The sequence below is a fragment of the Brachypodium distachyon genome, chromosome 2 (genome assembly GCF_000005505.3).
Source record: "Brachypodium distachyon strain Bd21 chromosome 2, Brachypodium_distachyon_v3.0, whole genome shotgun sequence".
Taxonomy (NCBI): Eukaryota; Viridiplantae; Streptophyta; class Magnoliopsida; order Poales; family Poaceae; genus Brachypodium; species Brachypodium distachyon.
In genome coordinates this window covers 9192032-9207843 of record NC_016132.3, presented here as the reverse complement: position 1 = coordinate 9207843, position 15812 = coordinate 9192032, and the positions used below count along the sequence as shown (strand labels likewise).

General features: G+C 45.3%; 2 protein-coding genes across 3 annotated transcripts; both read left to right on the top strand.

The window, feature by feature from the left end:
- The first annotated feature begins 14 nt into the window (after window positions 1–14).
- On the top strand, window positions 15–6012 carry LOC100842839. Of its 2 annotated transcripts, none has more exons than XM_003565627.4 (4): window positions 15–710; window positions 3032–3195; window positions 3490–5017; window positions 5296–6012. In XM_003565627.4, the coding sequence occupies exons 1-3, from the start codon at window positions 119–121 to the stop codon at window positions 4576–4578; spliced, it is 1845 nt and encodes a 614-aa protein (XP_003565675.1). In that variant the 5' UTR covers window positions 15–118; the 3' UTR covers window positions 4579–5017; window positions 5296–6012. The 2 variants fall into 2 exon arrangements, with proteins under 2 accessions (XP_003565675.1, XP_024315388.1); XM_024459620.1 differs by having other exon boundaries at window positions 5254–6012.
- Window positions 6013–10523: 4511 nt separating this feature from the next.
- LOC100843456 (tubulin beta-4 chain) lies at window positions 10524–14256 on the top strand. Its single transcript, XM_003567349.4, has 4 exons — window positions 10524–10680; window positions 11298–11717; window positions 12575–12844; window positions 13328–14256. Exons 2-4 carry the CDS (start codon window positions 11324–11326, stop codon window positions 14002–14004), a joined length of 1341 nt encoding a protein of 446 aa, XP_003567397.1. The 5' UTR covers window positions 10524–10680; window positions 11298–11323; the 3' UTR covers window positions 14005–14256.
- The last annotated feature ends 1556 nt before the right edge of the window (window positions 14257–15812 follow it).

The window sequence follows — 15812 nt, the reverse complement described above, 5'->3', positions numbered from 1 at the left end:
CAACCCCGCTTCACACTTCACATACCTCGGCCCACTAATCTCTCTCTTTCTCTCTCTCCCGACTCCGTCGATCTATTCCAGTCCTCCCCGACTCCTCCACCGCGGTCTCCAAAACCCAATGGCGTCGCCTCGCCGCCGCTCCCTCCCGCTCCCGCTCCTCCTCCTCATCTTCCCCGTCTCCCTGTCCGTCCTCCTCCTGCTCCGCCGCTCCTCTCAAACCGCACCGCTCCTCCCCACCGACAGCACAGGCCCCGCCCCGGACCCGCGCCACTTCTCCCTCCTCATCAAACTCCTCGCCTACGACCGCCCCGCCCCTCTCCTCCGCTGCCTCCGCTCCCTTGCGGCCGCCGACTACGCCGGCGACCGCGTCGCGCTGCACGTCCTCCTTGACCACCGCCCGCCCAACTCGTCCGCCGCTCTCCTTGCTGCGTCCCACGAGATCCTCACCGCGGTCGACGCCTTCCGCTGGCCGCACGGGGAGAAAAGCGTGCACTACCGCACCGCCAATGCGGGGCTCCAGGCGCAGTGGATCGAGGCTTGGTGGCCCGGCTCTGACGACGAGTTCGCCTTTGTCGTCGAGGATGACCTCGAGGTCTCACCACTCTACTACGGGTTTCTTAAGCGGGTGGTCATGAGGTACTACTACGACAGGGAGAACTACAGTCCATATGTGTTCGGCGCGTCACTGCAGCGCCCCCGCTTCGTCGCAGGTGAGAGCTTAGTAAGCAATGTGAATGCTTGTTGCTCTCTTGGCTTACTAGTTAGGATGAAATGGATTCTTGAATGCATGTTGTTTTGCTCAAATGTGGTTGCTAGGTTCCTAGATTGTTTACACCATCTCGTGGCTTAGTGCATTTGTAAACGTGTACCACTCTTTGGTACCTTCGATTTGTTAGGAGACTGTTAGGTGGGAGGTGGAAGGTGTTTTGCCTCGTGATGGCTCATGGGGATCCTGGGAGCTTCTCGTATCAAATTGGGATTCCGTGTATGCTGAATTTGTCAATACCAAACCTGTTAGTATTTGCTGCTTGCTAGAGTGTTTGAAAAGCAATTAAGATAGACAAGGTAAACTGGATGAGCTAGAAGAGGTTGACAACCTATCAATTTCTTCATTAGTCCCTCCACAAGCTTGCCTTTAAGCATGGATTCAGAAATCAGAATGTGTTGGAAGGTAGTCATCCGGCCGTATGAATACGCTGTATCTGACATGCCCTTAGTGGGGCCTACATGAGATTCCAATCGACCTAGATGAGATATGCCCTTGGTCTCTAAGTAAGCCTTGCAGATACTTGAGAAGGGAGACACAAGTTCTACTCGGATACGACCCGGAGTCCTACCCGTACTTGTCATGGAGTCCTACTCGGAGGCAACCGCCATATCACACCTATATAAGGGAGGCCAAGACCCCGCAAGAGGACCAGGCAAGAAACCAAACGCAAAGCCGCAAAGCCGGCTGTAGAGCAGAAACCTTAAACTGTCGTGTTTCTTCCAAACTCACCGGGTACTCCTATGTGTAACCGGCAATTGTACTCTGTGAACCCGAGGTAATCCAATCCAAGCAGTAGAGCTATTGGCTATACCATGGGGCCCCGAACCTGGGTGAACCTGTGTCGCGAGATCTCTGGTACCCCGAGCGTATCCCCAAGGCCAAAGAAATAACGTACGAGGACTGTAGTGTTGTGAGACACGGATATTTTATCCCTCGACAGAATGATCTTCAAACTTTGAGCTAATAAACTCTTTCTGACTGCTAAAAAAATAGAATGCCTTCTAAATTGCTAGAGCCCATGTAATTGGTTTGGTAAGCTGGTAACTGAACTGTATAGGGGCGTTTGGGTTTCCCTGAACCCCTTTTTCTGTGGTTTTCTTCCTTTTGTAATCTTGTCGACCTTGCTTTTGTACATATTTTGCCTCTTAATTTCTGTAAAGGAAATGCTAGGACTAGCTTTGTTCTGGCATGTTATTTCATTTATTTTGGTTGCATATAGTCGGTATTGTGAAGGTTTGGCTATGGAATAGGGAGATATGATCATGTCCCTAGAGGCACTTCGTGTTGTATCTCGAAAATTTATGATTGCTTAGGATATTCAAATACCGTTAATTCTCCTTGGTCATCATAACCAGGCAAGTGCATTACACAGTATAGAACGAAAAGTGTGTGTGGTAAGTATACTTTTTTTGGCCCTTTAACTGTTGCCAAGTCTAAGTTGGTCCCCAAACTCCAAAACCAGGAAAACCTAGTCCCTCACAAGCGTTCTGGATGGTTTTGGTGATGACGTGACATGGTTTTGACTCGAGCCTAACATTGTGACCATTGACATCTCCGAGTCAGCATCCCAAACAGCACACAAACAAATCCCAGCCAAAACCCCAGGAGCAGGGCCTGGCCGGCAGTGGCTGAGCTTGCATAGGCTGCTGAGCTAGAGTACAGGAGAGACGACACCATGCAAAGGAAAGGGGATGCTCAGGCGGCACCTGCTGCTTGGTGAGTGGATGCCAGCGTGCGTAGCGGCAGGAACCCGGCGTGGGTAGCTCGTCCCGCAGTGGCGTGACATGGAGCTGTCTTGGACTATTTCCATTTTTAATGACTAAGATGCTGACTTGGTTGTTGACATGGTGAGGTCAAAGGTCAAACAGTGTCATGTCTTAGTCAAAGCCATTCCACATAACCATTAAACCCACTCAAAACTGGTTGAGGGACCAATAATATACGGTTTTAAAAGTTGAGGGGCTAGGGTTTCCTGGTTTTGGAATTCAGGGACCAAATCTAGACTTTGTCAACAGTTGAGGACCAAAAAAATATACTTTTCTAACACTAATAAATGTATTGTTTACTATTTATTATAAATTATAATCTCCAAAGGGTGTCACGCAGATCACTAGATGTGCCTTTTCATGCAATTAAACTTACATACTCTGAACTAAAGTGTCTAATCGAAGCATAAGTTAGGCATTTAAGATTGGAGTGTTAATTATTCGATGGCATCTGCTCTAGTGGCTGAATGTTAACAGTTGACCTTGAACTAAATAGGTAAACATGGAAACAAGATACAGCTGGACAGTCAGACTAGGCTTTTCTTGTACCAGATGGTTGGTACATGGGGCCAACTTCTCTTTCCCAAACCATGGAAAGAATTTCGGTTATGGTATGATGAACAGAAAGCCAAAGGAGCCAAACCTATTCTCCAAGGCATGGTAAATTATTTTCTTAGTTGAATTTTAGTGTGCTTCTTCAATATATGCTGTAATGTAAAGATCCACTAACTTGTGTACTATATTTATGCTTCTTCAATATATGCTGTAATGTAAAGATCCACTAACTTGTGTACTATATTTATGCTTCTTCAATATATGCTGTAATGTAAAGATCCACTAACTTGTGTACTATATTTAGACAGTAGATTATTTCTTTAGTATTGTTTTGAAGCCTATATGCCGTTGAATTTGTTAGCTTGACAGTAACTGTTGGTCCACTCGCATCGTCTGCAGAAAACTACAGGATGGTACAAAAAGATGGGCGAGAGAATATGGACCCCTTGGTTCATAAAGTTTGTCCACTCGCGTGGGTACTTCAACATCTACACAAACTTCCTGAAGGAAAGGGCTCTCAGCATCTCTCATAGGGATGCAGGTGTGAACTATGGAAGAAGTGTTGGGCCAGATTCTACATTGCTAGATGGGAACAATCTTGATTTCAATATAAGGGAATTGCAGCCTCTAAAGAAGCTAAAATGGTACGATTTCTGCTTTGCTGAAATTCTTCCAGGAAGGGTTGTTAGCAAATATAGTGAACTTGGTTCTGTGCTCAAGTCTGTGCAACTAGAAAACAGTGTTGTACTCATAAGTCTGCACTCAGTAGAACATAGGATCATGAGAAACTTGATTTGCCACCTTGAGAAGGCAGGCATGCGAAACTACATTTTCCTTGGTGACAATTCAGAGTTTCTGGATGACCTTGCTCATAGAGGACATGCTGTCATTGATGCTATTGGGTTACTACAGAGCATCACAATGAGTAGTTCTATGAATTCTGATGGTTTTATTATGGAAATATTGGCAAAATCTTATGTGATACAAAGTTGCTTAGACTTGGGATACAATCTATGGATGCTAAACGGAAATATGATTCCACTTGGCAGTAAATTAATCGAGCCATCAGATCAATCTGTTGATTTTTTTGCTGCGGACTCCATGGATTTGATGTTTATAAGAAGCTCACAAGGCTCTAAAAAAACATGGAATGAACGTATTATGTCAAGTGTGGCTGGCAGTGTGATGTCTTCAAAAGGTGGTTTTGCTGCTTCCCTTAAACATTTGAATTTTGTTGATATACTTACCGGAGTGTTGGAAAACAATGGTGACGCGAGGCTGGCGAAACTGAATGAGGGGATAATGGCTGTGGAATTAGAGCCTAACATATCGAACAAATCACTGTCAGATGGTCAAAGTAAAGTGCTTTTCTGGTCTCACAATATGGCTTCAAATTCAGTTCAAAGGCAACTCAGAAATGTGGATTTGTGGTTAATTGACTCAGATTTGTCTTGTGGTGCCGTCGTTTGTAGCCAAAAGCAGAACTAGCCTTTGTTATCTTTCACATGGTCTTCTGTCAACATTGACCTCATTAAATGAATCCAATGTGATATCATTTGTGGTTAATTTATGAGATGCAGACTTGCCACCGGCACTTACCCAAGAAATCTTGGTAGCATTTATCCTTGGATGCATCGGCCACTTTTTGTGATTTTCCTGGCCTTCAATTCTCTCCGGAACTCTGCAACAAAATGGTACTGATGTTGATAACAGTTGGTCTTGGGAGCCACATATACAATCCTTTTGGAGCCTTGACGTGTTGATCATTCTGGTTGTTTGGTGAGGTTGAAGTATTCAGTTAGCTATGCTGCTAGTTCTCATCCACTGGTGCAGTTTTGGAGATGGTTGTTCCCATGCTGTGCTCCCTGTGGATAACAATGTCTCAACTACAATTCTCCCAGTCCTTGGACATTGGGAACTGGACTTGGTATGATTCTCTTGTCCAAAGAAACAACAAACTCTGTTTAATCTGTAGCAACAATGATTTCTGTCTTGCTAGTCATTTACTTGTGGGCAGCTGCCATGAGAAATACTCTCAGAGATTTGCACATACTTGTTTTGTTTTAAGTTTTTTTCAGTATGACCAGTTTGCATACACTCTTACAAACTTCCCGGAGCATCTTTAACTCTCATGTTCAATTTTTTTTTTGAGATATCTATCAGAACTTGCGACCAATGCTCACTATCGGCTCACAACTGAAACAGATGTAGAAAGTGTGTATCTGAAGAGAAACTGTCAGATGCGGTTGGTGGTGGTGCCTATTTGTCACTGGCAGAGGTAATATCAGCAAGGTAAAGCGGGGATATTCAACTTTAAAGTGGTTAGATGAATTTGAGTATACATCATCGATCGGAAGAGACTTCCCAACCAAAGTTGAAAACTCCTAGTAGCATCTTCCACTTGAACAAGGTAGGATTACCTGTCACTTGATCCAACTTGGAATGCAAGCTAAGCATGTAGGTATGACAAAGGAGAGCATGGATAATGACATCCAAATTGCCCAATGTAGGTATAAAAACATGTATATGTTCAAATATCATTACTGGCTGAGATGGCCACATGAGTGTGATGTCTGTTCTGCAGGCTACCTTATTCCCATGGATGGAACAAGTTGTACTCAACAGCGCAATCGTGTTAAGTAGCAAATCGTTTGTTTCTTTGCTTATTGCGTAGCCCATGTGTGGTAGCATCTCCACAGTCATAGAAGTGAAAAGTGCAAGCACCTACTAGTTGTATGTCCTAGTAGAAGTGAAAAATGACAAGCACCTAATGGTACCATGTCCTAGGAACACGCCTCATTAGGATCTCCGTTGGAGCATCTAGGATATTATTGCTAGCCTGAACATTAATGTCTGTAAACAGATATGTCTGTTAGAGAATCAGCCAAGTGTTGCTATCCTATTATGATGTTAAACTCTTAATGTGCTCCCATCCTATTATAACCTTTAAGATGAATTGCAATATTTATTGTTGTAAACAGTACTTTTGTGACACCTTTTTATTATTATAAGGAAAACAGCTGTCTGCTTCGTCATGTGAAAGGACATGGCAACTAATTAGGTGTACCAAACAATGCAAAGAGGCAGGAAATTATGCAGGTCTTAATCAAAGCACCTTAGAATTAAGATGCGCTTGGACTCCCATGACAGTCTGGCAGTGGCACTGAGCAACAGGAACAATAGTGAACTTATCCGATAGTTCCTGGCGACCATAACTGTCATAGATGTACAATCATACCCATCTGTGATGTGTCTGTGTTATCCTACTGTTTATTCCTGGGCCTCCATAGCATAATAGTATGGTGATTGAGTGATTAATGGATGTCATGTTTAAGAACTGTACCATACCGAGTCCCATGGTTGCGGATTGTTAAAGGTTGTTAGGAGTTATCTACCCATTACATTCATGCCTGACATTAGACATCGGAATTCTTTGCTAGGCTCCTGTGAAATTCCCGCATTCCGCCGCTGCTCTGTTATTCGTCATGTAGTTGTTGTTAGTAGTTCACTTAGTAGAGTCATAGGTCTTGTTATTCTCATTCATTTTTTTGTGTGTGTATTGTCTTCAAAATAGTCTAGCCAACTCGACCTATACCTTATACTGATGAAAAAATACGTGAGCCGGTGGACTCGACAACGGCCACTTGATGAAGGGGGTTAAAGCCAGCTCGGGTCATTATCCTGAACTTAAAAGAGTACGGAATACAACAACAACTGGGCAGCCGTTGCAACCGAGCGTGCCACCGAGTTACGCAACATCATATCGACTTGTCGAGACTGTCGGCAGGCGACGCCTGTGCAGCGAATGCAACGTAAAATCGGCAACTGAATCGCTCCGTTCAACCGGGGAGTGGATCGGGGCATTCGTACGGGTTTGGTTCCGATCCTATCCCCCTGTCTTATTTTCCCTAACCATGGCTGTGTAACACAGGTCTTGCTTCTCGCTGCTGTGGCGGATGAGTCGTTCGCGAATTAATGAATGATGGCACTGGTCCGGTGTTGTCCCTTGCGCCCACAGCAACGGCAGCAGCAGAACGTGAGAAAGCCCCACCCCTGGCTAAGCTGCTCCCAGTCACCATTGCCATGCATCACATGGTGGTACAGTAGACAATCCAGGATCCTATGTTCTGGGTGCTGTTCGGTTCCTGCCCATGTCAGCTGGTGTTGTCTGTGTGCATGAAAGCATATCCAAGAACCGCGGTGGATCTAACCTTGGACGAGTAATGAAGGCATTTTCAGACAGGTCCCCCAGCCATGTTAGTTACCAGTCTATGTAACAGTGCGCTGCTGCTAGATTTAGAGGAAGATGTCTTCCTTCTGCTGTATATGACCAAGATTTACGGTACAACGACTAACCGGAAGCTAGCAGGGCACGGGATCGATAGGCCCCAAGACCAAGAGGAAGTGAGGTGTGTAGAGATTAGATGCAGATCCAACCAACAGTAGCTGCGATGCATGATGCATGTGAAGGCGCTCGTGGCCAACTAGTCACGAGAAACCATTTTCCGCCGGAAGGAAGCATGATAAAGGCCGCGCGTAAACGATAAATGCCATCGATCGCCCACAAAAGCTGCTGATTCGGCACATGCATGCGTGCAGAGATTTGATCGGAAGAGACCGATGTAAGTAAAGGAGCACGCAAAGCAAAGATGGTGAGAGCACTGGTGACACGTTGCAACGCACGGATCTGTGTATGGGCCAGAATGGGGTCTTTTTGGCTCGTACCTGGGCGCGGAGACAGTGCCAGGAAGGATCACTTGTGGCGATGTCTGCCAGTGAAGTGACCAGCCGCAGCCGGTGCATTATAGAGTGGGACGAGAATATAAACCCAGCCAGCCAGCCAGCCTCGCATCTCTGATCTGGATCTGATGCCAGTGTGATTTGTGAAGCACCAATTATAGAGGTGAACTTACTTGGTCAGTGGCCAAATACCACCCTGGCTAGCTGGAGTTTTAATTGGGGCAATTGGGACTCGATAAAATGCAGTTTGTACGAGATACCAATCTGCGATGGCCGGCCTCCCCAAAGTAAGCACGTGGTGGTTACGTGGTAAGATGGAGAGTGCACGTAGTGATGTAGCCGTGCAGTTGATAGTGTTTGTTTCATGTGGCAGCGGATGATCGACGACAGTGTCGCGGGCCGGACGGACGCCGGCTGATAAAATAAACCTGGAGCACAGAGCTCGTCTACTTAAGCGGAATGGTCAAACCTGCTGCTTGACTACAATAATTAAGCCAAATGGATGCTCTAGCTAGCTTCTGCTCTGCCCTGTATCAATCGCCAAGCTTTGTCACTTCACAGTGGGCTAGGGGGAAAAGACTGATCCACCCTCATTGGAGGACTTGGTAAGCCATTGAGGTTAGCTTAGGATACACTTCTCGACCCATAATTTTGGCTAAATTCGCGCAAATTATTGGGATTTCGTTCTGCTCTCGCACATAAGGCCATGTAACTGGGATGGTTCTTAGTTGAAGAAACCATAAATCCAATGAAATTACAAATGAATTGTCAGTTGCAGGATCCAAACATTTTATGTCAATTCACGGTAGAATGCGACAAACAAAGAGACACAAATACCATGAATGAAATTTTGGAAACAATGCAACTGAAAATCAGCAAATTACGAAGTTGGAATTTGCTGAAAACATGCAAACTCACGTCGTGAGCAATCAAATCGACAACGGATAACATAGATCAATGTGAGATTCCTAAACAACCATGTAACTCTACTTTGCATATAAGCCCTCTCAAATCAATAGCCATGTAGCCCCCCTTCATATCTTGTTCCTATTCGCATCGGCAACTCAACGGGCAAGAGGCAACAGCGCCACTGCGCCACGTGAGGGTGGCTTACGTGTGGCCGGCGTTGCCTTTGCCCTACGGCGAATCGGTGTCTGCGACACTGTCCCAGTGCGATGGCGAGTCGGTAGTGCTGCACGACTATGGCGATGCATGCCGAAAGGAGACTCGCGCCCATGTTCGGCGGAGGCAAGGGCTCATGATTGGTGGCACGACCATCATGCTGCGAGGTCAAATACAAAGCGAGCCCAAAGAGGGGCGAACAGTCAAGGAGTCACCTGATTGTGGGTAAAATAAGGTTTTTGTCTACAAATAGAGTTAATGTTTGTTTAGAATCACACCTTCGACGTATGTCATTCGGTGTCAATCAGATGGCTCATGTTATGAGTTTCAAAGTTTTCACTGTATACTCCACCAGTTATGCAATAATGAGTTGCATGATTCAGACATATTAGGTCCAGTAGAAAAATGACATTGAGACTCAAGTTTTAGTGGGGTAGATTTTCTACCGCCCTGTTGGATTATGGAGCAACAAAAACAAATATGTCGCCATTTTATCATATTATCAAGCAACTAAAACAAACAAAACTAAACAACACTCTCTCTATTCCATGATGTAGCGTGTATGGCTTTTTAACTCTCAAGTTCCTCCGTTCATCATGTTTCGAGCCGTCTTTAACTCATATTCCGTTGTCTAATTCATTCTTTTTACACGTAAGCGTTTCTATTCGTCGTGTTTCTCGGCCTCACACACAAATTGCCCCGTCCCGAAGGTATGCAAAGAAAGAGAGCATGTCAACGTGGTCACACGAGCGAGTTGGCACGAAGCGAGCAAGAGATCCTATTCATAGGATGAGTCCTAGCGCAGCTCTCGACAACGATTATAGCATGTATGCAAGGAGCTCCAACTCTCCTTAGTCTTGGTCTACATGCTATATCACGGAACCGAGGGAGCATGTGCAATTATGAGAGTACGATACAATATATATTGAAAAATAATAATAACCAAAGTCAAATACAATTAGAGATTTCGTAAAATACGTTCAACTGACTAGAGATTTCACATTTCACCTGATCATTCAAGATTTAGTGGCTACTAGGATTGTAAGTTTTCACTAAGGCATCGTTTGGCTCACATCAAAACGAGGGTATTGAAAAGGATGAAGGGGAAATTGAACAAAATTCCCTTCCAATCTCACTTCCGTTCCCCCTTGGATTAAGATAGCTATGGGATTAAACGAACAAGAGCTATAGGTTTTCACAATTTTAACATCGGAAGAAGGAAGACGTGGTCAAATACACAATCTTAAGTCATGGACCCGGCGTGTTACGGTGTGAGCCTAACATGATGGTGTAATTCTGGCATGTGTTACGGTGTGAGCTTAGCATAATGGTTGTCAGTAATTTATTAGTATAAAGTTTTACTACTAGAAGGTTTGCCGCCGGCAGAAATAAACAAACACGCCCGTGGGCGTTTACGTCATACCACAACCTCCGTTCCGTTCTAGGGGTAAACCTGCCATTTCGGCGTAGCCAGCAAATGGACACCCGAGAAAGTTCAAAATCCAAACCCCAACGGGCCGTTTTCGAAGCAGATGCGAGTGACCGTCCGATGGATCGATCCGACGGCTGAGGCTTCCGTCCGTTGTCGTTGGAGGGAACGCGTCTGGGCCGTCCGATTCTACGCCCTGACCCCCGCGCCCGCTATAAAGGCCGCTCCCTTTCTAGGGCAATTTCTCGCGTTTCATCTGCACTCCTCTCTCATCGCGACGGGCCGCTCGCTCTAGTGAGGTAATGACCCGAAACGTTTGCTCCAATTTTGGTTGGTTACGCCGGATTTTTGTGGGTTATGGGTTTCCTTCAGTGTTTCTGTGGAGGAATTTTGTGGTTGGTGGGAGATTTGATGGGGAAAAATTGCTTCGTTTGTTTGTTGTTCTAAATTTTCGGGGATAGTGTGAATTTTCGGTGTTTCCGTGGCACGAATTGTTTATGGTGCGGGTAGTTTATTCATAGATCTGGGTGGGTCTCCGAATTATAGTTTAGCCTCAAGTTTCTTCATGTTTAGGCCTCCATTTAGGTGGGTATGTGGGGTAATTTTGGGATCCGAGAGCGAATTTAGGTGCTTCACAGATTCCTCTCTAGGGACGAGCTTTGGGGCGCTTGCAATTCCATCGTTGATAAGTAATAAACCTGAGTTGTTGAGAATTTCATCAGATTAAAATTTGGGGGGTTTTGTGCTCTGCAAAATGTTTCTGTATTTCCTTCGTAGTTTGGGCTCGGATATGCTCAATTTCGCTCCTGAATTTCCTGTGTTTCGTACTAGATCTGGTCTTCCACTCGCAGTTCAAAGTTACCCGTCGTTTTCTTGCACCTTAATTGCGCAATCTTTGCTCCCTCCCCACCTGCAGGCACCAACCTCGAAGATCAAGCAGCCATGAGGGAGATCCTGCACATCCAGGGCGGCCAGTGCGGCAACCAGATCGGCTCCAAGTTCTGGGAGGTGGTCTGCGACGAGCACGGCATCGACCCCACCGGCCGCTACGTCGGCACCTCGGACCTCCAGCTCGAGCGCGTCAACGTCTACTACAATGAGGCCTCCTGCGGCCGCTTCGTGCCCCGCGCCGTGCTCATGGACCTCGAGCCCGGTACCATGGACAGCGTCCGCACCGGGCCCTACGGCCAGATCTTCCGCCCCGACAACTTTGTGTTCGGCCAGTCCGGCGCCGGCAACAACTGGGCCAAGGGGCATTACACAGAGGGAGCTGAGCTCATCGACTCGGTTCTCGATGTCGTCAGGAAGGAGGCGGAGAACTGCGACTGTCTCCAAGGTCAATTTCTCTCTTGACTGTAGATTGCTCCTTGTTAATTATCTCTGTGCGATTCCTTTGATGCTTGTTAGAACTGGTCTGCTGTTTCTAGAATTCTTGGATGATTGAATCATGTGATAAGTTAGCATTTTGTATGCTGTCTTTATATTTCCAGCAGTAACTTTTTGTCATCTAGTATGGGTGCTGCACTGGTTGCTGACGAGCTTCAAAATTCTTAGTGTTATTCTGGAACGTTCATCTCGATCTTATTAAACTACTAGTCTGTATAATTTGTCAGAATTACTCACCTTTTGTCACTGGCAGGAACATCTTTCTTCACTGTTTCCTTCCTGTTCTGTGTCTAATAAAATAGAAATGCATACTTGCGCTGTTGTACACTGTCCTCTACATCCATATCTAATGCTTGCTATGATTAATTTGTATAGTCTTGATCACTGCATATCTTTCAAATATATAGTAGTATATGTTAAATCTGGGCTTGCGACTCAAATCAGCCATATGTTTTAGTTGGGTCTTTTTCTTGATCCAATATAGAACTCTAAAGCTCCTTTTATTTTCCAACGATTTAAAGCATGCAGTGAGGAGCTTGTTTTTGCTTCTCGCAAAAAAAAAGGAGCTTGTTTTTGCTTCGAGTTTTTTATAGACAAAAGGCCAAAGGCATTACACCTTCCTTTAAATTAATTAAGTCCCACACGGCCGAATCTTACAAGTAGCTGAGGAAACAGCAAACAAAGGCTGCAACAGTTACAAGCAAACAACAAAATATTGCCATTGCAGTATACAATATTTAGTGAAACTACTTTAGCATCTAGATTGTGTTTGTACCTTATGATTTTTTTTACTGTTGCTGTAATCAGGCTTTCAAGTTTGCCATTCCCTTGGAGGAGGCACTGGATCTGGAATGGGCACACTGTTGATCTCCAAGATCCGAGAGGAGTACCCTGACAGGATGATGCTGACGTTTTCTGTGTTCCCGTCACCCAAGGTTTCAGACACAGTTGTTGAACCCTACAACGCCACACTCTCTGTCCATCAGTTGGTTGAGAATGCTGATGAGTGTATGGTTCTTGACAATGAGGCACTCTATGACATCTGCTTCCGAACCCTGAAGCTCACCACTCCTAGCTGTAAGTTGATTCATTTTCTCATATATAACTAACCTGCTCTTTTAGTTCTTTTATCATGTGTTATTTTAGATGATTTCCTTGATATTGCCTAGTTTTTCTTTTAGAATAACTTTGCCCTATTGTTGAGAGTCCCATCTGGTAGCTCATGTTAGCCTGCTTTGGTAGATCCATAGATGTAGTTTTACTATGCAGCTCAGCTTGAATGGTCCCCAAGGGCAACTTGGTCTGTGTTTCTTCATGCCAGATTTAATCAATATCATCTGAACTTGTCCTATTCATCTAGGAGCAAGTGCTAGTTTGTTTCATCTGGTTGTCCTTGCTGATTTAGTCATGGCCATCAATACATGCCTCCTGTTTCATACATTATTGTCCTTGTACTTGGCTTCACAGTTCAACTCTTCAGAAACACGACATTAGCTTGTCTCACAATTAACTCTTACCTTGAATTCCCATTTGTGCTGACGTACACTTACCTTTGAACAGTTGGAGACCTGAACCACTTAATCAGTGCGACCATGAGTGGTGTCACATGCTGCCTTCGCTTCCCTGGCCAGCTGAACTCTGATCTCAGGAAGCTTGCAGTCAACTTGATCCCGTTCCCCAGGCTTCACTTTTTCATGGTTGGGTTTGCACCACTGACCTCACGTGGCTCCCAGATGTACCGTGCCCTCACCGTCCCTGAGCTCACTCAGCAAATGTGGGATTCAAAGAATATGATGTGTGCTGCTGACCCCCGCCACGGTCGTTATCTGACAGCCTCAGCTATGTTCCGTGGTAAGATGAGCACCAAAGAGGTTGATGAGCAGATGATCAATGTGCAAAACAAGAACTCGTCCTACTTTGTGGAGTGGATCCCACACAACGTCAAGTCCAGCGTCTGTGACATCCCGCCGCGTGGCCTCTCCATGGCCTCCACCTTCGTCGGCAACTCAACTTCCATCCAGGAGATGTTCCGCCGTGTGAGCGAGCAGTTCACGGCCATGTTCAGGAGGAAGGCTTTCTTGCATTGGTACACGGGTGAGGGCATGGACGAGATGGAGTTCACTGAGGCCGAGAGCAACATGAACGACCTGGTCTCCGAGTACCAACAGTACCAGGATGCGACGGCTGACGAGGAGGGTGAGTATGAGGATGAGGAGGAGGCTGTCCAGGACGAGTAAGTTACGGAAGTGCCTGTTGTATAACGATCCCCCCTGTCTTTAAGCTGGAGCTTTGCCTATGTTTGGGTTTATCATTCTTCTCTATGCTATGCCTATATGTTAAGTATGTAGTAGTGCCGTGGTAGCATACTGCCGCTACCAGATGGGACATGTTTTTCTGCTTGTTCTGTATGCTATCGCATATATGGGAAGAGTATTGGCCACCTTGCAGTTTTCTTTATTGTGAATGGAATTATTGGTGCTTATCTGCTATTGTCTCGCTTTCTGGGAGCAACTGTTTGTTGGCTATTTGCAGAAGTTTTGGATTGTCAGGCAAACTAATTTTCTGAGAGTTTCTGAAACTCCAACTGATTTTGGGGCAGCTATTGGAGCAACCATCCTGCAACTATCCAATATTTTGTCAAACCAAAATGGAAAAAACATGTATCGTACCATAGTCAAGTCCTCACTCTAACAAACCAACAAGTATCATCAACAGTTCCAATTCAACCCCCAATCGAGCACTAATCTAAGATGTGGGCAGATGATAACGGGGTAATTGAAATCTCACTCAGATCTGTCCATGCGAGTACAGTAAATCAGACCAGTTCATTGAATAGCAGAGTGTGTTGACAGAACCGGAGGACAGAGGCGATGCAGATCTCAGTCTATTCTAGCCCATCCAAAAGGAACCAATCATTTGGCGCCATCTTTCGTTTTCGTTTTCGGTTTTGGGAAACAAAAAATAAATCATTTCAACCCAGCTATTACTGTGTTTGCTGGAGCGACATAAGGATTCGGAGTTGGAGCAGAGGGATTGGACGTTGATGAAAATGCTGACTCTTGGCTTCTAGAAACTACTAATACCAAAATTTTCTCTGAACTTGCAAGAAAAAGGGGAACGGTGTAATTTTCTCTCTATCTCTCCGGGATTTGCAATATCTATGGTTTTAATTAACTACTACTTCCTCCGTCCCGAATTAACTGACCAAAATTTTGGATCGATGACATTTATGTACTTGCACCGATGTATAACATCCCTGCCTAGACGTTTCAACCTTGATCTGCAGCTGGTGGAACAGCCTGTAGTCCCGTGCAAAAGTTGCCATGGCCGCTCCAGTGATGTAACCTGACTACCTACCTGGAAATATTACGATCAAGCCAGTCATGGCGACCCGGACTGGGCATATCTCCGGATCAGGATACTATGTGCTCAAGATAAGACTGAAGAGTCTAAGCAGTCTTTAACTCAATGTCCTGCGTCTCTGCAGTGCTTCTAAAACAGCAGTGACACGACAAGTAGTAACCACATCATAACGGCACTGCTAACTTCACTGGCCTCCTGTCAATGTTGATGCGATAGATGTAGCTGTTGAAATTCAAATTTTCAGCAGGCTAAATTGAATAGCCATTCAGATATGGAAGACACGACATCAGCATCAACGGGCCTGTCAGTGTTAAATACAGACGAGCAACGGTTGGACAGCCGCAGATAATCCTAACTCAAATATGCTCTGAACTTTAGCTGTCTCTCCTCTTCTTCTTTATCTTTGGGATGTAAGCCGTGGAGCTGTGGGATTGGCTCATCAGCAAAGAGTACTCGGTCAGTTAATTAGAAGAACTGGCAATCATTTGGCGCCATGTTTAGTTCGGAGTACTATATTATTAAAGAAGAACAGGCGCCTAAAGATATTTCAGAATTTGGCAAGTAAATTCAACTGCCGTAGCGATAAGCAAGTACATATATGCACGGACAGATCACAGGATTCGCTGATGAGCTCCTCCATTCCATATGTATTTTCGTTCTTTTTTATCCATCAGGTCTGGTC

Coding starts and splice junctions, on each gene's coding strand:
- LOC100842839 (XM_003565627.4), top strand. CDS start 119: ATGGCGTCGCCTCGCCGCCGCTCCCTCCCGCTCCCGCTCCTCCTCCTC. Junction 711..3,031: donor GCGCCCCCGCTTCGTCGCAG/GTGAGAGCTTAG, acceptor TGAACTAAATAG/GTAAACATGGAAACAAGATA. Junction 3,196..3,489: donor AACCTATTCTCCAAGGCATG/GTAAATTATTTT, acceptor CATCGTCTGCAG/AAAACTACAGGATGGTACAA.
- LOC100843456 (XM_003567349.4), top strand. CDS start 11,324: ATGAGGGAGATCCTGCACATCCAGGGCGGCCAGTGCGGCAACCAGATC. Junction 11,718..12,574: donor GAACTGCGACTGTCTCCAAG/GTCAATTTCTCT, acceptor TGCTGTAATCAG/GCTTTCAAGTTTGCCATTCC. Junction 12,845..13,327: donor GAAGCTCACCACTCCTAGCT/GTAAGTTGATTC, acceptor ACCTTTGAACAG/TTGGAGACCTGAACCACTTA.